Here is a 25,919-nt window from a genome sequence, read left to right on the forward strand (position 1 = left end):
GGAGGTAGCTAGGTGGTTCAGTGGATTGAGAGTTAGGTCTAGAGATGGGAGGTCTTGGGTTCAAATCTCACCTCAGATACTTCCTAGCTATGTGACACTGGGCAAGTCACTTAACCCTCATTGCCTAGACGTTATTGATCTTCTGCCTTGGAACCAATACACAGTATTGACTCTAAAACAAAAGGTAATATTTAAAAAAAAAGGAAAAGAAAACAAAATTTATTCTCCCCCATTAAAATGACAGTCAAACATTTGATTAACCCAGACTCTAGTAACAATTTAACTTGACTTCCACCCTTTCCTCCCCTCCTTTTTTTTGGTTTTTGAAATATAGGACATACTAGACAATATTTGTGTTTAAGATGGAGAGGAAATTATGAAATGGCCAAAAGGCAGATTCTTACCCTTGTAATTATATTTGCCTCAGTTTCAACCATCTTTATATTATACCTGAGCTCTGAAGACCATTATAATCCCATTTGTATTTCTCAGATTCTTTTCCCAGGACTTAAGCACATTCCCAAAGAAGAGGATTCTTATGCCACAGACAAAACACATTCTCTTGTGAAAATGTCTGTGCTTTACATGCCAATGATCTACCAAGACATTTTGAACTTTTGGAACTTTTCTGTTCAGTGCCCCTTCTTTATATGAAAGTTTATTATCCAAAAATCTAGAAGAAGCATTCTTCTTACATAGCTTTTTATTTTATGGGTTTATATTACATGATATTTCTGTATTTTTCCACTCAATTTCAGCATTCTACTGCAAAAAAAAAAAAATCAGGTTGAAAGAGTATCCTCCTTCCCTTACCTTTTGGGCAGAAGCTGCTCTTCTTTCCTGCTTGGCTTTCATTTCTGCTAGCAGGCCACTACCCATCACCTGAACTCCATACCTTCGCCCTCCCTGAGGGCTGCTCTTGCTATCACTCCGTTCTAGCCTCCCAATTTCCTCCATTTGATTATCCTCAAGTGAGTCCGGTGTTTTTAACTCTTCTGTCCGTTCTGTGCTTCCATTCTGCTCCATTGGCTTTATATCCTTCTTGGGGGTGTCCACAGCTGGGTTTTTGACAGCCCCTTTTGGAGATGAAGGCTCCTCAATGACCAGGACAGTTTGTGGGCGCTCAGATTTGGATCGTGACTTGATTAAATTGAGAAAGCCACTTTTCCGAGAATCCCTTTTTTTCTTTTCATCTCCTCCTCCTTCACTTGAATCATGAGACTCTGAAGCTTTTGCTGATGATCTCCTACAAATCCAAACCAAGACATTAAATTGGAAGAATAAAACTCAAGTACAATGCAAAATAATGACACAGAAGCTGCTGGTGACATAACATCATTACTGGGGACTTAAAAGGGGTATTGGATTGGCACACCCAAAGAATAGGGAGCAGTCAAGATCTTCATCTTTCAGATTGGAAATGCATTAAAGGATTAAACTAGCAAAGAAAATCATCATCTGAGCTGAAACAAAAAGTCACGAATTTTGGTACTTGTTAAAAAAATGTCCAAAATGAAACACTAGATAAGATGAACATTTCTACACAAAAAGTAGAACTTTAAATTTGTATTACATATAGCTTGTTTTCCTTTTAAATATATAACCAATTCAATATTATTGAATTTATATTTAATATTCAATGCTGTTCTGCTTGCCTATTTCCTACCGACCTTCCTCTGATCTCTTCTCTAAAAATTGAAAAACCCCTCAATGAGCCTTTTTAAAATTTTTTTTTCCTCCTTTTATTTTTTTCCTTTTCATTTTGGGATCATTGACTCCTGATTTAACTTAGATCTCCTTGGCTTGAATTCCTCCTCTTTTACCTGGTATCTCTCTTTTACAATCTGGACCTCCAAAAAAACCCCAGCTCCTGACCTATCTCAGCTTCTGGTTTCCTGTTCCCTTGAATTTCACAGTGTAGTACAAAGAGCACTGAGGAACATCTAATTCTAATTCTGCTACCTTATAGGTCTGCAATCCTGGGCATTAGGTCCTTTGAGCCTCAGTTTACTCATCTGTAATAATATCGGTAGTATTTGAGGTGATTGTGAAGAAAGGCTTTGTAAACCATAAAGCTCTACATATATGTGAAGTAGTGTTATATTATTTTTATTACAACATAGGAAAGGACTCCCCTGATCTTCATCTGGGCCCACCTCCAAACCTTTGAATCCCTCTAATCCTATGAAGTACTGTGTACTGTCTAACTCTCCACACCTACTACAACTCCTACCCTTCCCCAAGTCCCAACAACCACTAGAAGAGCGGAGACCCATTGACTGGGTCATGGCAGGAACAAATCTCTGTGGAAGTGGATGTATTTAACATTCAGTTAATATCCTGTCATTCTACACTTTTGGGGGAGCCACAGCTTCATTATGATCATTATCTGAAGTAAGTGCTCAGGTCTGAGAATATCCTTGAGCTATTTGTCAAGAAAAAAATACTTTCTAGCAATTAGGAGAACCCCAAAAATGGAATAGGCTGCCTTGGAAGTAGCAAGTTCTTCCTCTTGGGTAACATTTAAGCAAAGGACCTCTTGTCAAGTATATTACACTGGGAATTCCTTTTGGTTAGAGCAGTGGTTCCCAAACCTTTTTGGCCTACCTCCCCCTTTCCAGAAAAAATATTACTTAGCCCCCTGGAAATAAATTAAAAAAAATTAATAGCAATTAATAGGAAAGATAATTGCACCTGTGGCCATCACCACCCTCCTGGATCGCTGCAGCACCCAACAGGGGGCGGTAGCGCCCACTTTGGGAATCACTGGGTTGGGGGTTGGATTCGATGGCCATTGAGGTCCCTTTCAACTCTAAAAGTTAGTGATTCTATAGTTGTCTTTTGATTGTATACTGACCTTCAACTAAAATGTAGACAGTGTATACATTAACCTAATGCTAAAAGATATTTTAATCTAGGAGATTCCTCACATTTGGTAAGAAAGGTTTATAAAAAAAATTGTACACTGATGAATTCTGTAGTCTAAGTACATTATTCCTGCTGTCACACACTGGTTAAGAAATTAATATATTCTTATTTGCTCTTGGAATACAGCAAATTTAACTGTAATTATTGGTAATTAAAGTGATTCTTGACAAGTGCATTTTTTTGACTGCTATAAACTTACTTGGAATCCATTTTAGTTACTTTCTTGGTAAAAAATTCATCTACCCCTTCATCCACTCTTCCCATAAGGCCATTCTGTTCTCCATCATGAGGGACAGGGGTAGCAGCACAAACCTGAAAAAATGAGAATAGCCTCTTGTGAAATACTTTCTTTAGCTCAAGCCATTCAAGTTCAAAATTATAAGAAAAGCACATGCTGGTCTCCTACAGAAAATCCACATGCCAAATTCTGCTCAGTAACTTTGTTGGGGCCAGTGGCAGTGCCACATTATTACTGTGTCCTACAAATAAGCCTCACGAAGGAGATGTGTGCTTGGTGGTTGTGTCAAGCTCAAAGACGAATGGCCAAACGTTATTACTGTCTGGTGATTTGTCATGAATATCAGGTATACATGAACAGTGGAGGGAAAGTAGCTTCACTTTTTTGGCTGGTGTGTTTTGCGTCCACTGCCTGACAAATGAGTCTTGACCTGCAGAGAATCAACTTGGCTCAATCACAGAAATCTCTGAGTTAATAAACATTTATTAATTACCTGAGATATTCTAGGCACTCGGCTAACTGGTCATCTAGCCAGGGAAAATGCCCAAAGCTAAGACAGCAGGTACTTGTTTGTGTGGCAGCAAGGAGGCCAGGGTCACTGGATCAAGGAGTACATGGAAGCGAGTAAGATGAAAGAATACTAGATAGCTAGGAGTAGGGCTTGTTTATGAAGGGATTTGAATGTCAAATAGAAGATTGTGTGTCCGATCCTGGAGGTGATAGGGAGCCCTGGGAGATTGCTGATTAGCAAGCTGGATGTTTTATTATTATCTGTTTCCCTTACAACTTTGCTGGCCTGTCACTGCCAAGGTTGGCCAGCCACAATGACAGTTATGCTAATACACAGGTTTAGCCAGGAGATCATGGGGCAACAATATCCACGAGGTGGCAGCTTACCAGTACTGCCAGCAAGTGGGGTATTGAGGAGGAAGAAGCAGCCTTTAGAAAGCTAGCTTTTACAAACTGAAATGAATAAGGGGATAATAATTCAAGCTTACTCAGCACCTACTATATGTAAAAAAAGGCAGCTAAGTGGTATAATGAATAGAGTGCTAGAATTGGGAGTTAAGAAAACTTTTCTTCCTGGTTTCGAATCTGGTATCAGATACTCACTAGCTGTGCAATCCTGAGTAAGTCACTTAACCCTCTTTGCCTCAATTTCTTCATCTGTAAAATGAACTGGAGAAGGAAATGGCAAACCAGTCCAGTATCTTTGCCAAGAAACCCCCCAAAAAGGTCACGAAGAGGCACACATGACTGAACAACTACAAGAACGTGAAGTGATTCCCAGAACAAGGATGCTGTAAATTGGCAATATAGAGGCATTGAAGAACCAGAGATTGAGGTAAGGACAAAGAGGAGGCTGAGAGGATTGAGATAATTCTGAATGATCAAATAAGCTGCTCTAAGCTTTATTTCCCTCCATTTTAAAAAAGTGTCTGGAAGTGCTAAGGAATGTTCATTTGCTGTGGATCTCACTTTTGATCTTTATTTGTCTACCATACCCAAACCCTACATCTTAACTCTTTATGAAATATTTTATTAATATCATATGCTTGAGGTAAAAAAGAAGAGAAGAGATGGTACCCAAAAGAACTTACTGCAGTTTGGGTAGGTTGCTGTTTTTTATTCCGTTTTGGCCTTAACTTTGTGAAATGCTCCAGCTTCTTCCCTTCCTCAGAAGGCAGCTCTGAGATGAATCCTGAGGCCCTCTTCTCCTGCCTGATGGATGGGAAAGGTGGGTCCTCTATGTGAATTGGAACTTCTTCCAGGGCTTTATCAAGATCAAACTCCATTTCTTAAAGAAAACAACAAAGATTAAACATCACATATATCAATGCCAAATGACAAAAAGGACAGCTAGGTGGTAGAATGTTTAGAGCGCCTGTCTTGATGCCAGAAAGAGCCATCTTCCTCAGTTCAAATCTAGACTCTGGCACTTACTAGCTGTGTGACTCTAGGAAAGCCACTTAACTCTGTTTCAATTCTTCATCTTTAAAATGAGTTGGAGAAGAAGATGGCAAACCATTCCTGGTATCTTTGTCAAAAGAACATCAGATAGGGTCATAAAAAGTTGGACATGATTGGAATCACTAAACAACAACCAAGATCAGAAAGTAATTTTGATTCACTCTTATTGCATTCAACAAGCATTTATCAAGCACCTACTGTGTTCAAGGCACTCTGGTAGGTGTTGTATTGACATAAGGAACATTCATTTGTTGATAAAAAGTGGCAATGTCAGCTAAAACCTTGCAATGCAATACCAGGCAAATCAGCCTTGCCCTTCTGCTGTTCCTCAATATTTCCCATCCATAAAACAGGGACATGTAAGATGCATCATGAAGAAGACCACATTTCTGTTTACAAAGTAGTTTGAGAAGCTTGGGTTGAAGGGCTGTATAAATAAGAAGTAGGTATTGTTAATGTACTAATAAAAATAAGGATATATTAACTTACCAAAGGCCCTGGACACAGGTCGGAGCATTCGACTATGGATACTTTTCCTTTTGGATTTAGGAGTCATCTAGCAACCAAAGGAGAGAAAAACACTTAGAAGGGTAATTACAGAAAAAAATTATCCCATCATCTTTAGAAGTGTTTACTGGTAAGTTTTAGTCTAATGAGAAAAATGTATTTGTTTCCTCTGGGAGTAGTTTAGTGGCTTTGCTTGAACTGAAAGAATTATTCCACGTGGGGAAAAGTAACAATTTTTCAAATCTGTACAATTTTCTCTCCATACCTTGGATTATGGCATTTGTACAACTATATTCCTACAAATATTTCACAAGCAGAATTGAAGTCTTTTACACTAAATCTTTGAGAATAATATCAATGAGATGCATCTTTTTCAATCTGAGCTGTGCATGAGACTATCATAATGCATAAAGTGTGCAAGACTAAACACAACAAGAATCAATTGTAAGGGATTCAAGACAAAGCCATTTACTAACAGCTTATCATTGGAGCAATTTAATAAATTCAGCTTAATCACAGGATCACACATCTCGAACTAAAAGGCACCTCACAGGTCATGTAATTCAACTCCCTCATTATTTAGGTAAGAAAACTGAGTATCTGATCAAAATCTTTAAGTAGCTAATCTTTCTCAATTCTACCTTAGCTTTTTTTTTTTCATTTCTCCTCATTTTTCTTTGGTTATATAATATAATCAAATGGACCTCTTATCCTAGAATTACATAGCTTCTATGTGCTGTCATGCTCAGTATATTATCCTAATTCCTTGTCCTTTTATCAAATAGACCATAAAAATAAGACACCTTTTCCTTCAAGCACTTTTCTCTTTAACTGATAAATTTGAGCTTCAGATTCTGAACACATTGTTAACTCTAAGTGATAAAGAACTATCTGGTCAGTCTCATCAAAAGAGTAGTTGAAGATAAAGTGATGAATCTCTCTAAGGCGCTATAGAAGGGCAAGTTATTTATCATCACCATTATTATTGTGAGTAGTATATAGGATCGTTAATTTTAAAAATTGAAGGAACCTGATATCATTGGATAGCCTCCTCTGATTTTACAGATCAAGAACTTTGGGCCTAATCTGATTTTATTTGACCAAGATCACACAGCTAAAGGGACAGAGGCAAGAGTAGGAAGGAATTCCTTAGCCTAATGTCCTTTCCTCCACACAGTACTGTTGTAGAGATGCTTGTGAATTTTAGGATTAAAACACACACACACACACACACACACACACACACACGACAAATTAGTTTGAGAAATAAAAGATGATTCCATGTTGAAAGAATTAACTCAGTTTGTGAACTTCTATCTCATGGCAGAATTAGTACTTCTTAAATCCAGTAAAAATAAGACCCTCTTAATTCAATGACATTTTCATTGAATAAAATGGCATCCTCTGAATACAAGCTTGATGGAAACAACTTCAGTTTCAACAACACAACTACTTTATAAAAAAAGTGTATCTTGTTGCTAATATATATTTGGAAGAGAAGTGGGGAAGGAAGAGGAATGATCATTTTTAGCTATAAATTGGTCAACATGGCAAATAATAGTAAAATTAGATGTTCTGGTTGCTATTCTGTTAAAGTATGTCGACATGATACCAAGTTAAATCAGTTCTTCATAAAGAAAAGTCTTTTTTGATTCTATAAAAGCATCATTATCTTAAGGTTGGTCCTGAGAAAAACCATTCTGAGAACAGGCACCTAAGAGGCATATATACAATTCAAGTTTCTTCAGTAGAAACTAATTTACAAGAAACATGCCTTGAAATGGTCCATATGTAGTATTTCTGCTCAGAGCTACAACCAGTCAATGTCCAAGATAAGCTTTCTGGCATCCTGGATGTACCCTATTTATTAAGGCATCTTTGGCTGATTCTCAGAAGAAATCTTTGCAGTCGACTGGAAGATGGCAGAGGACATAATTGCCTAGTGACCACTTCTTAAGAGACTCAAGAATGAGGATGGATGGACATTGAGAAAAGTCAGACTCAAACAACAAAGACGAGGGTTTAATAATAAGTGGGGAGGAGATAGGTTTTGGATTCTGCTCCTGTTTTTGCTTGTTAGTATTGCTATTTCTGTTTTGAGGGGGTTTATGTTAGTAGTAGAAAAAGGCAAAATCACCAGGCAAGCTCTTTAGGGTTGCCATATGGGAAAAGGACCTGGTACTACTTTCTCTGTCGGTAAAAACTTGACAAAATGGATAATGACCTTATTAAAAATGCTCCACAGAAAGAAATAACTTAAAAACCATAATGGACATTTACTTGGCATCAAGTTAAGCATAGACACTTTTTGCCTTGTTCAAGAGGCCCATTCCACAGACTTTTACAAAGTAATTTTTATGTAATGCAAATTTGGCACTACCTAGCCACTCCACTTAGCCTACATAATAAAATCACACACAAAATAATAGTTTACTTAAGTCATGAAATATATCAAATACTATACCATGATCATAAAAATAATCATGAAATGGAAAGGTAAAGTTCATGATGAAGTATGCATAGTGCTATGCAGCAGTTACCACAGATGGGTAATATGTTTCTCCTTCACCACTCACAGCATCTAGCCTTAACCACTGGTGGTTGGTTGCATAACTTCTTTATGAAGCTATTGAAAGCCATTTGGACAGTGGTTCTGATGAGAACAAGCAATATTATCTTCAACTAGTCCTTGAACTTATAAAAACTTTGAAATATCTGGATTCACCTTTTTGACACAAGAAAATAATTCACTCAAATAATGAAATGCTTCTGCCAGTTGTTTCATCATAAACCTTTTTGCTTTGACCTCGGGGTCTGAAGCTTCTTTTCTTCTGCAATCTTTGTAGCTATCAGCTCAACCAGATCATCATTGGATATTTTTTCTCCACGAGACTCAATCAATTTCTCCACAATATTATTGTCTATTTCTAGTTCCAATCTTGTGCTAATTTTATAATTTTATTACTCACTTTTTTGAATATTTCATCAATTATCAAATCCATGAAAATCAGAAATAAATGGTGGGTGCACTTAAAAAAAAAAAGACTCGCTTCATATCATGCTTCTATTACATATTCCTGTGCCTTGGCAATATTCCAGATTGCATGGTAATTATTACAGGACTTCCAGAAACCTTTCAATGTCATCCTTATCCACATCGAAATCTATAATTGCCAGGGCAAATGAAGTACATAAATAATACACCTTGAAATATTTCACAAGGTTGTAATAATGTGATGATGTTAGGGGAAAGTTAAACCACTTTTACATTTTCATTAAAATCATCCAGTTGGGAAGAGGGATATATTATCCAAAATAAGTAGAATCCTGAAGTGTACAGTATTATCATTACAAAACTTCAGGAATGAAGGAGTGCATAAACCGTTGTTCAAAAAATGATGAGGACTATCCATGCCTTAGAGTTAGGTAATTGGTACACAGGTAGCATCGTCTTTTTTATTCCCTTCTTTGGGATTTTCCCAAGTGGTGCACAAGAATAGGGTTTTTTTCTCTTTATTTATTTTTACAACAGTATTTTTCCATGGTTTACCTGATTCGTGTTCTCTCCCTCTCTTTTTACCTCCCCCTTCCCAGAGCTGACAAGCAATCCACATGGGTTAAACATGTATTATCACTCAAAAGTTCATGAGAAAAAAAGCTGTCCACATCAAGAGAAAGAATAGTGGGAATAGAAAAATGATTTACCACTTGTTCATAATGATTTGGGGGTTTTGTTTTTAAAAGATTACTCTATTACAAAAATGAATAATATGGAAAAAAGTTTTGAATGAAGAAAATAAATTTTTAAAAAATTTTATTTAAAAAATTTAAATTTAAAAAAAAAGAAAAGGAAAGAAAAAAATGTAATTAAATTTACATTCCCTCCAAGAAGAATAACTTTTTTTGAAGTTTTATTCCCATGACACAATTTTTTCCTCTACTGAGGGATGTAGGTTCAAGATAGTATTCTTTGATAAAACAGGCCAGTTTCAGCAACATTAAAGATTGGCTCTGGCCTACTGGTAGGAATCTTCATCTATTATTTTTTGTAGAAACTCTGAGATCTTCTTTGCTGCTTCAGCACCTGTACTAGTAGCCTCTCCTGACACACATGAAATCCTGCATGATTTTTAAATCAAGCAAACCAACCACTGCTTACTGTAAATACTTGTGTTCTTTCAGAGTACTTTACCTTTAAATCTTCAAAGAGATTTTGAGCCTTGGATTGAATTATCATAAAATTTAAAGGAATATTTTTCTGAATCAGGTCTTCTATCCACATAGTTAATGGTTTCTCCACCTCTAGAGCAACACCTTCCCTTTGTTTTGACAGACGAATCAACCTCTTGCAAGCACTACCTTTTGCATACACATTTATCCAGGCAGCATCCCTCATTATGATCACAGTCCACACCACAAGTCTAAAGTGCACACACTAAGTTCATGTGCTATAGTTGACGATTTTTGTCCTCCGTATTTTTTCATTTCCAAATCTATTGACTTATGCTTATGAGATGGTTCACTTTCCCCCCACAAGAGTACATTTGCAGCCAGCCCAGGGTAAAAATATAATAATCACTATTGAACAGAGGGAGAGACACAGTATCACTCACTGTCAGCAGACATGAGGCTACTGATTTAGAACTGCTTCTCATCTTTCCACTTTCATTTATGTTACCTCTATCATACAGCATCTTATCACAGAGTCAGCTTTGTGTAAGGAATTTTCATAATATTTTTTGGAATATGGATTTCTTTCAGAATTCTTTAGCAAAGTCAAATTGGTGCAATGTAAATTTTCATAATATGAGTGAGAACTGTGTTTATAATTTATATGCCAAATACAGAAACTGCCCCATTTGCAAACAGATCTGTTTATCTCTTTAATGGTCCTGGTCAATTCCATAACAAATCTTTAAGATCATTAGGATCAATGTTTCTGATCTTACAAAGAAAAAAGAAAAAGAAATCCTTGCTCAAGTATTAGATACTTGGCCATCTTTATATTCCTAATTTCTCAAAGTTAAATTCTTGAAGAGTAAATAAAACAAGTGTCATTATTTTGCTTCATTATGTTTATTACAGGTGCAGGTAACAATATCACATCTTTGTCTCTTACAACCGTCTTCCCAAACAAGGTGACATTTCACTGGATTCTGAAGAACCTTTACTAGTTGTTTTTTTTTTTTTTTTCTCACTAGGTCAGAGACAACTGTCCATTTGCAAATGGCCTGGTTTCTACAGATTGATTAACATCTTCTTGGAAGAATATGACTTTTGAATTGGCTCCAAACTTATTACACTTTTCAAAGCTCATATTGCTTATATTCACTATAGAGCCTTATATATTAACTAGAAGTAAAAGCTTATTTTCCATATATTTTTCCTACCTGAGATTTATTTTTTCACCCTGTCAAAATTTTCAAAGACATTTTTCTTGAGTGGTCTCACTATTATCAACCATGCAAACTTGGTAGCCATAAAAATCCTGAAACAAAAGCATAAGCAGGAAGCCTAGGTACAGACAAAAATAACTTTTCAAGAGAAGATCTATAATGCTGTTCTTGAGTTTCCATTTCATTTTGATCTGCTTACTTTTTTGTAGGTAAGTTGTATTGAAAAAATATTTTCACTTCAACAACTTCTCCAGAATCCTTTATCTATTTCTCTATCCAAACCAACCTAAGGGATAAAGTTCACTATATTTAGTTGTTCCTTGAATCTATTCATTCTAATTGGACCTTTGTCTATAAATCTGCAGTTCTGGAACCACTGGTGAGGAGACTACAAACTAATTACATATAAATGAAAGGGAATGGTGAGTTAAGCCCCACTGCTAGAGCTTTCATTCAGACTTCTCATATATATATACACACACACATACACACACTACTCAGTCTCAACAAAAATTCTAGATCTCAAGAACCTCTGCTTCAAAGACAATCAGGCTCAAATATGTCATGGTTATTTCAGATACCCTTCCAAAGCACTGAGGGATATGTGTCAAATCTTTATTTTGAAACATACCTTCAAAAGGGCAAATACAAAGATTTCGTTCTCCATCTATTACAACAACCTTAGTTGAGTATCCTTCATTCCTGTGAGAGAACCAACTAGGAAAGTTCTCTATTCAAAGCTAAGTTTGGCTCAAATGCTGGGTAAAAGCACTTAAGTAAAGTCTTGAGTACAGTTGCTTGTTTCATTCAATTTATGTTACTGAATTAAAATCATTTTATTTACAGTTGTATACACATTAATACTTATTTCAAGCATAAATTATAACAAAGGAAGATATCCAACATATAAACGCAGAGCATATTTCTGTTATATCTAGTTTTCAATCTCTACCCCTTAGACATGTACCAGTTAGAAAGGCTAAAAATATTCAGAACAGTTTAAAACATGCCTACTTCAAACTACATAAACTTTACTAAGTAGGCTCAATGAATGAAAAAACAATCCTCTTACTTCAAACCTAAAAAAAACCAAATAGAGTTTTCTTTAAAATCATCATCATGTAGGAAAAAGATAAGTAAATGTCCTTCTAATGTAAGAAATTAATCATAATGCCAACTTTCCACAAATGGGTTTGATATGATAGCACAAAAACAAATATAAAGAAAAACTGACAAATTTAAACAAACCTGTCATTTTGTTATATAAAAAGCTAAATGTTGTGTTATGTGTTTTTTTTTTTAAACCTGAGTGACATTTTGTTTGTACCTCTTTCACCAACATCCTCTGCTTGCTTTCAGGCATATGGCTGGGATATTTTAAATTCATCAGCTGTTATGCTGGCTGAACCTTCTTGTAAAATTCAATCTTGTCTCTAAATTGCTGCCTATTTCATTCAGTAACTACGGATGGATGACAATTCAGTCTCCTGGGAGACTAGCAAAGCAGCACAGAATCAAATGGAGCACGAGAATATAAACAAGTAGGGCCAGAAACTGCAAGGCTACCCCCCACAAAAAATACTTACACTTGTACAGCAGAGAGTCTCCATGCAGCAAAAAGAAAGGGGAAAAAAAGAATATGAATGAAAGGAAGATAAAGCAATAGCAGTTTTCAGCAAAGGGAAGAGAGGCACACCATTCAGAAACATAAAGAAAACAGCAAAGCCAAAAATACACAAAAAAGTCTTAACAGAAAAGAAGGGTTGCAAGAATGAACTAAAAATTTCACTGGCTCAAGGCAGTGCAGGTATTAACTTTTTATAATTAGAAACCTTGAAATATCTTGAAAAAGGAGGGATATTTAAATACAGGAAGTGCCTTTCCTTTTATGAAGAATTGATTGTAAGGTACACTCCCTTCTCTCCTTCCTTGACTGCTCCCCCTAACCCCAAAGTTATTAGCTATTTTAGGTGGATGGGAAAACTGAAACCATCAAAGATGTAGGAGGTTGAATCATAGGCCACCTGAATATCTGAATTCATGCTCTACCCCTCTGGCCATGACTCAGTATTGACCTTGTGCAATAGGATTAGTTTTAGACAGAATTGTGAAGCAGTTAGTATGTCGTTAGGGATCTTGAAGTCTGTGCTTTCTGCAATCTTTATGCCATTTTCTGCACTATTTAAGATTAAAGCCTTAGTATGCTCAGACCCTCTTTCTCCTGTTAAAACCTGAAACAAGAAAAAGGTCTGATTTTTAGCACATAGCAGAGTGTCTTACATATATTAGACTGTTCATGGTTCTAAGTTCACTTGAAGTGAAGTTACCAATGTAATTTTTAAATCATCTAACTGCTAAAAGGAAATATTTGCTTTCTCTTAAACACATGAACACATGGAAAAGATACTTGGCAGACCTCTAGAGACCCCTTGTAAAAAAAAAAAACAGGTTTGTTAGGCAAATTCATCTCTGTACTTATAAAACAGGATGATGAGAACATTACTCTCTTGATTCATTATGTGACTGCTATGAAGCCAAATGTCTTTAGATTCTTCAAATAAAAGGTAATATGTAAATCAAAATGTGGCATTATTTTCACAACTTCTATTTCACTAAAATCATAAGGAAAATTATTGGTAATCTTGGGGAGAAGCCAGAATTTTCTAATTCTATACATTATGATAATTAGGTCCTTTTCTCTAGAAATAGACATCTTTATGAAATAGAAAGGAATGTATGAAAAAAATAATTTTTCTGAGTGAAAACAGAAAAAAGTAAAGGCAATTCCTCATCAATAGATGTTCTCATCCGTGAAATGAGGAGAGGCTAGGCTGCATCTTTGTATATCAAAACTAGGTACTTTCTTCCTTGAAGTGTTAGTTGGACGTATCATTATGATACACAAATTTCTTTCTCAAAGGTTTGTACATAGTCAGAGGATGGAAAGCCCAAGTAAGTTCTATCAAGCTAGGAAGAGTGAATTCAGGCTTTGGGAAGGACTATATATTTGTCAACAGAGGACCTATCTAGCTAAGTTTAGAGAAGCTCATCACCAGGAGACTGTGGTCATTAAGTCATTAGAGATATTCCCAGGCACAGCAACTCAGGAAAGCTTAATGGTGTTGGGGAAGGGCATGCCTACAAAGATCTTTGGATATATTGAAACAAGCAGGCAGGGATTAACTACCACAGATGTTAGCCTCTTAAAAAACCCCAACTCTATATTTTAGGCTTTTCTGACTCCTCAATGGAAGATTGATTCATTATAATGAAAAGTACTTCAGACATAATTATGTACCTAATGGATCATTATAAGGCAAGGCAGGAAACCTTTCTACTGGTTCTAGTCCTGGTGTGACAGTGAAGAAGATTCCTCTTAACAAGATGGTGTATCCATGGCAACACTCAAGTAAACTTTTACCTTTCTAGCAGATCAAAAGCCATTAGTTCATGCTTTCTTCTCAACTAACACACTCTCTCTCTCTCTCTCTCTCTCTCTTTCCCCACCACCCCCGTCTTGGAATACATCTGGGCAAAGGTAGAAGGCAGATTATTCCAGAATAAAACTTTGGGAAAATATTAAATATTTGGTGTTCACTAGTTACTTAGCTTCATCATAGAAAAAGGCTCACTAATTGTTGAGCAAAGCCCTGACCCCTGGGCTCTGATATTTAAACTTTCTCCTTATCCAATCTAGAATTAGGTATATAAATAATTTTCTTGTCATTTTCAAACCATGTGTCCCAATTCTAGCACTTTCCTGTTATAGCTTATCTTGAATGTCTTTGTATGCAGCCGTTTGTACATAGTTGTTTGCATGTTATCTCTTTCATTATAAGTTCTGAGAAACGTGTGTGTGTTTTTTTTTTAATCCTTATTTTCTTTCCTGGTAACTCTAAGAAGGGCAAGGGCTGGGCAAATGGGGTTAAGTGACTTGTTCAGGGTCACACAACTAGGAAGTGTCTGAGGCTAAATTTGAACCCAGGTCCTTCTGACTCTGCTACCTCACTGCTCGAGAGCTTTGAATGACCTGTACTCAGCACAGTACCCTACCACATAGTGCTTTGTACTTTGAAAAAGCTTGCTTACTGACTGACCCCTACCAGTTCACCTTTTGATCTTCCATTTATGTATTGCCTTTTTCCTTTAGAACCTAAGCACCTTAATGGCAGGGGCTAATTTGCTTGTTTGTATTTTTCTGACACTATATTTTACTCATTCATTCATTCATGCACTTGAGTGATTACTGATGAATAATAATAGAAGACTTGTGGAAAAGATCCATATGACCTCAATAACTGTTTATTTTTGGTCTAGACTTGACATTGCATCAGTACAGGGAAGTGGTGGTACAGATATTTTCTCCACTGGCATACACACACACACACACACACACACACACACACACACACACACACACACACACACATATATGTAGTTTATATGTAACCTAGTCTTAGAAAATTGCTTGGTACACAAAGATAGTATGTGACTCGCCTGTGGTCAGAGTCAGTAGATGATAGAAGTGGAACATGAAACCAGATGTTCTTGGCTCCAAGGGCAGCCCTCTGCCCACTACAACACATTACTTAAAATGTTTTGGCAATATAAACTGTCAAAACACCAAGCAGAGACAAAATTAATGTTGAAATATAGAGATGTTCTAATGTGACTGCATATAAGTTCTAGAATGGATCCGTATATTTTGTATTAATATTGAAGAGTTTCAAATGAAGCCCTATCTAATCTATGAGCAAGTCCTTCAACTAGGCCAGTGATTCCCAAAGTGGGTGCCACTGCCCCCTGGTGGGTGCTGCAGCGGTCCAGGGAGGTGGTGATGCCCACAGGTGCATTTATCTTTCCTATTAATTGCTATTAAAATTTTAAAAATTAATTTCCAGGGGCGCTGAGTAATATTTTTTCTGGAAAGGGGGCAGTAGGCCAAAAAAGTTTGGGAACCACTGAACCAGGCTAAAAACTTCATTTCATCCTCTTTGTTATTAAAGTCTTTAAAGTTCCTCTACCAAAAGATAGAACCTACAATGGACTTAAACCACAGACTTCTCCTGAACATAGCATACACAGTGATTTCTGGAGACAAGAAGAAATGAACTGAATTTGCAAATGGTGAACATTTCCATACCGAGCTTTCAGAAGTTACAAACTATATAGAAAAATTCCCATTTCAGCCTTTCTCACTACTATCTTGCCCAAGGCCAAATGAAAGGAAAAAAAAAAAAAAACCCTCGAGTTGGAATGGGCTGGTTTTCACTCATTGGCATTTTTAAAATTTATTTTGGACAATTCTGCTAAAAGGAAGTAGAATGAAAAAAAAATAATAAAAGGGAGTGGAATTGTCTAAAAAGAAGTAAAATATATCCCAAATAGGTGAGTCTCCTATCCTCTAATAATATCTTATTTTCTGTCTTGTTCAATTTAAGCACTATCCAAGTTATAAAAGGAATAAAACTCCATCTTATCCACAGAATTTTAGATAGGTGGAATTACACATGATTTCTACTTCAGTATCTTAAACACGTGTTTAATAAATTTGGAGGGGAAGGAAGGGCATGGGTTTATATACGAAATTCATCTTTTTGCTGGTCAAGTTACAGTTATTGGAGAATGTACTCTCTACTCACCTCTTCCTTGGAATCCCTAGTTTCCTTCAGAAGTCAGCTCAAATACTATATCCTCAGAGGCCTTTCCTTAATGACCCCTCTACCCAAATACATTTCCTATCAAATTGCCTCATATTTATTTTGTAAATACTTTTATTTGTACATGTTGTCTTTCTCAATTGAATGTAATACCTTTAAAAGAGGTGTGAGTTTCTTTCTCCCCTCACCCAATATCCCCTAATTCATAGCATAATACTCGGCACACAGCAACACCTTAATAAATGCTTATTGACTGATTTTCCTCTTTTATCATAAAAAAATTACACTATGTATTTATTTTTAAATGGTCTTTGGGAGGGGGGCAGCTGGGTGGATTGAGAACCATGCCTAGAGAGAGGAGGTCCAAGGTTCAAATCTGGCCTCAGAAACTTCCTAGCTGTGTAACCATGGGCTTAAACTTAAACCCCATTGAATAGCCCTTACCACTCTTCTGCCTTGGAACCAATGCAAAGTATTGTTTAAAGACAGAAGGCAAAGGCTCAAAAACAAACAAACAAATAAATGAAGATTAAAGATGGTCTTTGGCAACTTGTATAATAGAATATGAAAACGTCCTAAATAATTTCTACTAAGACTATTCAAGTGCCAGGACTTAGAGGTACTATTAAGAAAAACTCAATAATTGTATAATAACAACAATAACAATAGCAGTAGTAGCAGCAGCAGCATTAGTAGTAGCAGAAACAGAGCTGCAGATGGGAGGTCCTGGGTTCAAATCAGGTCACAGACACTTCCTAGCTGTGTAATACTGGGTATGTCACTTAACCCCTACTGCATAGCACTTACTACTCTTCTGCCTTGGAACCAATAAACAGAATTGATTCTAAGACAGAAGGTAAAGGTTAAGAAAAGGCAGGTAGCACGGTATAGAAGAACACTTACATTTTTTTCTCAGAATACCTTGTTTTATTAGATATGTGAACCCGGGCAAATTATAGCCTTTCTAAGTTTTAGGTTTCTCCCTTGAAAAATGAAATTCTCAAAGTTACTTACCTCAGAGAGAAGTTGTAAGAATAAAGAAAGAAAACCCTTTGGGATCCAGAAAGGACAATATCAATATGGGCTATATTTATCCTACAATGATGCTATAATTTACATTCCTTCAGGAAAGTTTAAGTAATTCATAGAAGATAAGATGTCCTTCCCAAACATAACATCACACCTACTTGTTGAGTTGTACTAGTAAAAAAATTTTTGTCCAAGTGTACTACTATTGTATATGAGGCTAAATGACATTAAAATGCTAAAAAGAAAATTTTCTGTATTGACAAAATACCATGCAGTTGATATTATGCTATTTGAATATTAAAATACTCATTTTACACACATGCATATCATATCTTTTGTTTTGCATTTAAAAGTCTTCCTAACTGGACTCTCATCTAGTTTTCCAGATTTATTCCATATTTCATCTCTTCACACTATGGTGAACAAGAACTAGAACAGATGGCCTTATTGCTATTCCTTATATACAACACTACCTATCCTAACCTGGTGCACAGATTGTCCCCCACTATTCACCTCCATACTTTAGAATTACTCAGCTCAAGCTACCACCTCTGACATTAGCTCTTTCCTCTAGCTGCTAGTTAATTTACCTTGTATTTACTTTGTGAATGGCAAATGTGTATACAAGTTATTTTTCCTAATAGAATTTGTACTCCTTGAGGGGGAAAATGATTTAATTTTTGTCTCTGCTCCCCCAACATAGAGCATAGTGACCAGTCCATTGGAGGCATTTAATAAATGCTTATTGATTTGACTAATTAATAAAGTGGGAAAATGATTATAGATGACATTTATGTTGTCCTTTAAGCCTTACAAAGAGCTTTAATTGTTCCTTAAAACAGTGCAGAATAAGAAGTAGGGTAAATATTCTCAACATTTTATAGAGGAGACTAAAGATAAAGTGATAATCTCTTGACTTCCCATGGTCAACATTCCATGTTCTTACTCTCGTCTCGTGTGTGTGTGTGTGCGCGTGTGTTTCTCTCTCTTCTTCTTCCCTGTTTTACTCACCGGTGAAAGATTTTTGCTTGAAATTTGCAAGAGTTGGGCACCTGGTTATTTTATGTTAGAAGCCATGATGAATTTTGCTGCTTAAGTAACATACCCCAGCCAACTAAAGATTCCCAAATGATATGAGAGAGAGAGAGAGAGAGAGAGAGAGAGAGAGAGAGAGAGAGAGAGAGAGAGAGAGAGAAGTAGATTCCTGCACTTTCACATGAGAATTCTGTCATGATGGCCATATTTTGTACTTTATAATGACAACATCTCAGGACAAAATAAATAGTAGAGGATGCCTTTTCTGGGGGGTCATGGGAGCTTATGTGATGAAGATGAATATTCCCAAACTCCAGCATAACAATAATAAGAGTAACAATTAGCTTTTATATAGCAATAAGGTTTTCAAAAGCATTTCACAAATGTCATATCATTTGATCCTTAAAACAACCATACAAAATAGGATGCTCATATTATTATCCCTATTTTAAAGAAAGGAAAACTAAGGCAAAGTGAGGTTAAGTGATGTGCTCAGGTTTATACAGCTAGGGACTACTACTAGGTGCTGCAGTAAATATAGTGCCTGGTCTGGAGTCAGGAAGACTCATCTTTCTGGGTTCAAATCTGCTTCTGTCTCTTGTCTCTTTCTTTCTGTGTGAATCTCTGTCTCTCTTTCCTAGCTGTGTTATCCTGGGTGAGTCACTTAGCTCTGTTTGCCTCAGTTTTCTCATATGTCAAATGAACTAGAGAAGAAATGGCAAAGTATCCTTCCCATGAAAATTCCAAGTGGGGTCGCAAATTATCAGACGTTACTGAAAATGACTGAACAGATAGCTAGTAAATGTCTGAAGCTAGAGATGAACTCAGATCTTTTTGAATTCAGATATAGCACTCTATAGACTGCACCAACTAGCTTGCTTTTCATGCTTACTCTATATTGTTGCCATCTGCTTGGCGAGTTAGATTACTCTGAAATCAAAACAAAATTAAAAAATGAATAATTTCAAAAAAATACAAGACTGCCTGCAATTTCCCTTAGACCAAGGAAGTATTTTCTGCTTTAGTTTCTGAGCTTGCTAATCTCAGTATGATTCTCCCCACCTCCAAAGTGATAGTTAAAACCTAAACTAAAAGGCTCTTATATTTTCATCTTTGCTTTAAAAGACAGACTCTAGAGCCATGTTGATGAATCTATGGCATGCGTGCTAGAGTAGGGTACTCGGAGACTTCTCTGTGGGCTTGCACACCACCTCCCCAGTACAGAGTTTACCAGAGTTCATTACCAGAAAGCCAGAGGGACACAAGAGCAGGGATGCTCCATTCCCCCACTCCACAGTTTGCAGTTTGGACACTCGGTCTCTAAAAGGTTCTCCATTACTGCTCTAGAGTGTCAAATTCTATTATATTACAGTGACTTCCTCAATAGGTTTGCATGCAGTCAACATATGAATTCATGAAGGCCATTTTAATTTTCTGAGTGTCTGCATTAGAATGGAAGCACAGGGTTAAGAACTACTTATGTTTCTAAAAATCAATGTTTACAAATGAGGATCAATATATTTTGAAGCTAGAAGGGATCTTAGGAATCATCTGGTTTAATACAATTCACAAATCAAGAAATCAAAGGGCTTGAAGTCTTTGCATCTGCTTCTTTGATTATGTTTCTACAAAGCTTTGTGAGACCTGCCTAGTTATACCCCTGGGGCAGCAAGGTGGCACAGTGGATAGAGCACTGGGATTGGAGTTAGGAAGACATCTTCCTGAGTTCAAATCTTCCCTCAGATATTTACTAGCTATGTGAACCTGAGCAAGTCACTTAACTGTCTTTGCCTCAGTTTCCTCACCTGTAAAATGAGCTGGAGAAGGAAAAGGTAAACCACTCCAGTATCTCTGCCAAGAAAACCCCAAATGGGTTCATGGAGGTCAGGTTTTCTTGATTTGGGGCCAGTACTCTATGTCCCATGTTATCTAGTTGCCCAAGACAAAAACAAAGTAACACTAACATGTTTTTCATGTTGCAAAACAATGTCTTCATAATATCACAAAAACATCTTCAATTCAACCTGTCAAAAACAGAATTTCTCTTTTTGCCCAACCTCTCATTTCTTCTAAACCTCCATATTACAATTGAGACCCCTCTAATCTTCCAGTCCTTCAAGTTTACACTCTAGGTGTCATCCTTGATTCCTCATTCTCTCTCATAGCTTCATATCCAATTGGTTGCCAAAGCTTGTTGATGATGCTTTTGTAACATCTTCTTTCTTTCCTCTGGTACTGCAATCGTAATGGTGCAGGTCTCCATCCTCTCTCCTGTCGGCTACAGCAACAGACTGGGGGGGGGGCGCACTCTAATTGCTACAAATCTCTCCCCACTTTAGCCTATTATCTGTTCATTCTCCAAAGTGTTTGTTCTAAAATGCATCTGTCATGTCACTCCTCTACTCAATAAATGTCAGTGGCTCCCTCTCACTCACCTCCAGCATCAAAAACACAACCCACTGTTTAGTAACAAAAGTCCTTCCTCTCCATCTCTCCATTCTTCTTATGCTTTATACCCTTCCCCATTATGTTCTCTATAATCCAATATCAGTGGCTTCCTAGCTACTCCAGGATTGAAGCACCCCATTTCTAGGTGCTGAGTATTTTCCCTGGCTATCTTAGAAAGCTCTCCTCATTTCCATCTCTTAGCTTCCCTGCCTTCCTTCAAGTCTCAACTAAAATCCTATCTTCGGTCTCTCTTAATTATCTCCTATTTATCCTGTCTTTGTGTATGTATACATGCATATACATATGTATATGATATATACAGACCCAAGCATACATGTAAATATTAAATATTAAACATATGTATATATAGCATCCAAAACATACCGCATACATACACATACATGTGTATATCTATTTATCTGCGTGACTGCGGACAAGTCACTTAGCATCAGTTTACCTCAGTTCCTTAAACTGTAATATAGATAAAAATAGCATTTACCCTGCAGAGTTGTCGTTAGGATAAAATGAGATAATATTTCTATGCACAACATGAATGTCAATTCCTTTCTTCTTGTTTCATATATAACTTAAGGCAAGGGATGTCTTTTTGTTTTTCTCTTTATCCTTAGCACTTAGATCAATGACTGGCACATAGTAGGCATTTAAATGCTTATTAATCGACTTCTGGGAAATGCAAAATTCCTTTGCAAAAGCATTACCTCATTTTATTGATTAAGCAATATCTTAGATACAAAGCACAAATCAAGAAATCACAGGGCGTCTGCTTCTTTAATTATGTTTCTACAAAGTTTTATGAGACCTGATGGCTTATACTGTAACAGGAATTTTAAACCATTTTTGTTTTAGGTAACCCTTTGGTAGTTGAGTCAAACCTATGGATCTCTTCTCAGAATCATGTTTTTAAATGCATAAAATAAAATAGTTAGTTATAAAGGAAATCTATTATAATGAAATAATAGTTTACCAAATATAAATTAAAAGCAAAAACTAAGGTCAAAGATTCTAGGTTACTAACCCTTGTACTATTTATATTTTTTAAAATCCTTACTTTCTGTAAGTATCGTAGAATTGATACTAAGTATCAATCCAAAGTAGAAGACCAGTAAGAGCTAGGCAATTGAGGTTAAGTGACAGGGTTATCACATAGCTAGGAAGTGTCTGAAAACAGATTTGAACTCAGAACCTCCCAACTCCAGGTTCTCTATTCATTGAGCCACAAAGCTCCTCCACTCTGTTTTATTCAAATTCAGAAACTACACTGTAGTTCTGAGATTGAGCACCTATCCAAATCTTGCTTACACATCTCCTTTTAATGGAATCAATTTGGTAGATTCAAATTATTTCCAAAGTGACTTTAATAAGCTGAAATCACTGCAGTACATAAACAAGTGAAGTCTAGTCAACAAGCTTTTATTAGATGCCAATTATGTATCGGGACCAAAGAAAGGCAAAAACATCCCATTCTTTTTTTTTTTTTTTTTTTTTTTAACCCTTACCTTCCGTCTTGGAGTCAATACTGTGTATTGGCTCCAAGGCAGAAGAGTGGTAAGGGTAGGCAATGGGGGTCAAGTGACTTGCCCAGGGTCACACGGCTGGGAAGTGACTGAGGCCAGATTTGAACCTAGGACCTCCCGTCTCTAGGCCTGACTCTCATTCCACTGAGCTACCCAGCTGCCCCTAAAAACATCCCATTCTTAAGAACTCACAATCTAATTGGGGGGACAATCAGCAAATAATTATCTGCCAACAAGATATATACATGATAATTTGGACACAGAGCATGCACTGTGTTCTATTGCAAAGCCAGCTATGAATAGGGTAAGCATAAATGAGTTGCATATTAAAAAAAAATTTTAACCCTTATATTCTGTCTTTGAATAAATACTAAATATTGATTCCAAGGCAGAGGAGCAGTAAGGGCTAGGCAATTAAGGTGAAGTGACTTGCTCAGGGTCACACAGCTAGAAAGTATCTGAGGCCACATTTGAATACAGGTTCTCCTGATACCAGCCCTGGTTCTCAATCCTCTGAGTCACCTAGCTGCTCCTGCATATGTGGCAACACTTTGCTATATTATGTTCATTGCTTGCTAGTCGGGAAAAAAAGACATTTCCTAAAAAAAGCTGCTAAATAGTTTAAACTTTTTATTAATATATTTTTAATTTTCTTTTGGAGCCCATTTGAATTAGAACATTAGAAAAATTAGAAAAAACTTTAAAACATTATATGCTGAATATTCCTGGATGAAAACAAAGCAAAAATTTGTGATTTTTGACATTAGAGGGAAGAAGGATAAAAAATATTCTACATAAATTAAATAATTTATTATTTTATTTTTATAAAGAAATAATAAGCACATGGTTTATTTCTAGGCATTAATAATTCTTGGTTAAAAACCAGTGTGAAACTTGTTATGATTGAAGGGAAAAGGAGAAAATTAGTAACTAGTAATTTAGAAGCAGTATTGCTTTACTCATCTTGCATGAAATATTTTCATAACTCTATCCTGATGACTTCAAAATACAATAAACTCTCAGCTGTATCATAACTGGTGAAATATAGGCAAAATGCAAACATCAGGGTCATAAAACTATAGTCATTTTATATTAAAATAAAATAAAATGAATATATATCCATGGATAAGTTATGAAATATCCATGCATTAAAAAAATCATTGGTGATAGTTTCTTTTAGAACAATGTTTTTCTGATCCTTAAAATTAAATTCCTTAAAGGGCAGGTAGGTTGCTCAGTAGATAGAGAGCCAGGCCCAGAGGCAAGAGGACCTGGGTTCAAATGTGTCCGCAGATACTTCTTAGCCACGCCATACATAATAGGCACCTAGCCCATTGCCTACTATTCTTCTGCCTTGGAACCAATATATAGTACTGATACTAAGATGGAAAGTAAAGGTTTATTTAAAAAAAAAAAAAGATTAAGATCCTTAAGACCAGAGAGGCTCAAGATTTGATCAATATGGTTTGAAATGTTGATTTTTTTAAAAGAACAACTAGAATCATAGTATGCTCTTCGTAAAATGACGATTTTATGATTGGGGAATAACTGAACAAAATATAGCATTATTATACTACAGGAAAGGAAGCATATGAATGATTGAGAAAAACTGTGAAAGACTCAAATCAATCGATGTACACCTAAGTAAGCACAAATCAGAGAACAATTATAATGAATTGATTTGGTCCTGCAATTAATTTTATCCTGTAACTGAATAAGTCATGAACTTAGTTTAGAAATTCAACTGGTTTGTAATGAGTTAAGTTTAGAGCTTTAGTTCCCTTGATTAAATCACTTGATTGATTAGATCACTGTTCTATTTCTGCCTGAACAAAATCTGCTAACTTTGGGGGATGTGGCTTGCCATAAGGGAGATGGACCTAACATCTTTCTACCACTAAGTTATTGTTCAAGGATGTCTGGTTTGCTTTCCAAAGAAGTCTGGGCCACTATCTCATATGTAGACACGAACAATAAATACTTTAAACTTAGTTATAGGAAGGAAGAAAGGAGACTGTTGCTAGTCCCCATTTTCAATTTACAATCAATCATATTATTCCCCATTTATGTTGCCCTCAACCCCATGGTGTGACCTACACTGTTCTGTTCTTTGTTCTGTACTCCCCAAAACCTATGAGAGTGGAATTCTTTTGCTTAGAGTGAGTGGCTAGAAACTGAGTCAACCATTGACTCTTTTAGTAGCGGGGAGCATGAACCTATTAATAAATGATACCTTGCTCAGAGAAGCATGCCTCAGTTTAGCTTTTTGTTAAATTTCACCTGCAATACAATATAAAATGACCACAGCATACAGGAAAACAGCACTACAGGGCATAAGATTCAGATTAATTGATCTATAGGTATAGAAAAAGGCCCATAGACTAGATTTGATTCTTGTGTTACATTTTTCTTGCTTGACTACATTTTTGTACAGAGGTTTCTTTGGGAAGAAGATTGGCAATTGACAATTAGGTGAAAATAATCACTAAAACATTATGAAAAAGAAAACAATGATCCTATATAGGTCTACTTTTCTTCATAATGTTTAAAACATGTATATTGAAAAGACAAGAAATACATGAAGTGTGTGAAAAAGTAACATTTCTTATCATAAAATGTTCTGTAGATTGACTGAATTTGTTTTAGTTCGGCAAAAAGTCAATTTCATTTGCATTATAAGTTAAAATACATCTTAAAGTTAAAAACAACTTCTGAAATGTTGGTTTTCAATGATTTCAGAGATTATATGTATTCTATCCTTACTCAAAAATGAACCCTTTACCTGTATTTCATGTCACTTCATGTTTCTCTCTCAAATATGTATATCCACCTGCTATACATATCTGTGTCTTTCAGTGATGTGCATCAGTTAAGATACTTTTCTTTCTTTCATTTTTTAAAACTCTTACTGTTCATCTTAGAATCAATACTGGATACTGGTTCCAAGGCAGGGGAACACTAAGAGGCAATGAGAGTTAAGTGCCTAGCACAGGGTCACACAGTTAGGAAGTGTCTGAGGCCAAATTTGAAGTCAGGACCTCCCATCTCTAGGTCTGGTACTCAATCCACTGAGCAACTCAGCAATGCCCCAAGATACTTTTCTATTCCCCACCTTCCAGACTTTCTTTCTCTCTAATAGTGGCATGGGTGATTATTTCTTTCCCACCTGTTT

At 36.2% G+C, this 25,919-nt stretch overlaps 1 protein-coding gene across 1 annotated transcript in view; it reads right to left on the reverse strand.

Moving 5' to 3' along the window:
• The window catches only part of CARMIL1 (capping protein regulator and myosin 1 linker 1), a 394,009-nt gene that overhangs the window by 21,362 nt on the left and 346,728 nt on the right, over positions 1 to 25,919 (reverse strand). Inside the window, exons 30-33 of the mRNA XM_044667332.1 lie at positions 5,627 to 5,693; positions 4,768 to 4,964; positions 3,128 to 3,240; positions 814 to 1,246 (exon numbers count right to left, since the gene is read on the reverse strand). Coding sequence (XP_044523267.1) covers positions 814 to 1,246; positions 3,128 to 3,240; positions 4,768 to 4,964; positions 5,627 to 5,693 — 810 coding nt within the window. The remainder of the gene's footprint in view (positions 1 to 813; positions 1,247 to 3,127; positions 3,241 to 4,767; positions 4,965 to 5,626; positions 5,694 to 25,919) is intronic.

Source organism: Gracilinanus agilis, chromosome 1 (assembly GCF_016433145.1).
Source record: "Gracilinanus agilis isolate LMUSP501 chromosome 1, AgileGrace, whole genome shotgun sequence".
In the NCBI taxonomy this organism is placed as follows: Eukaryota; Metazoa; Chordata; class Mammalia; order Didelphimorphia; family Didelphidae; genus Gracilinanus; species Gracilinanus agilis.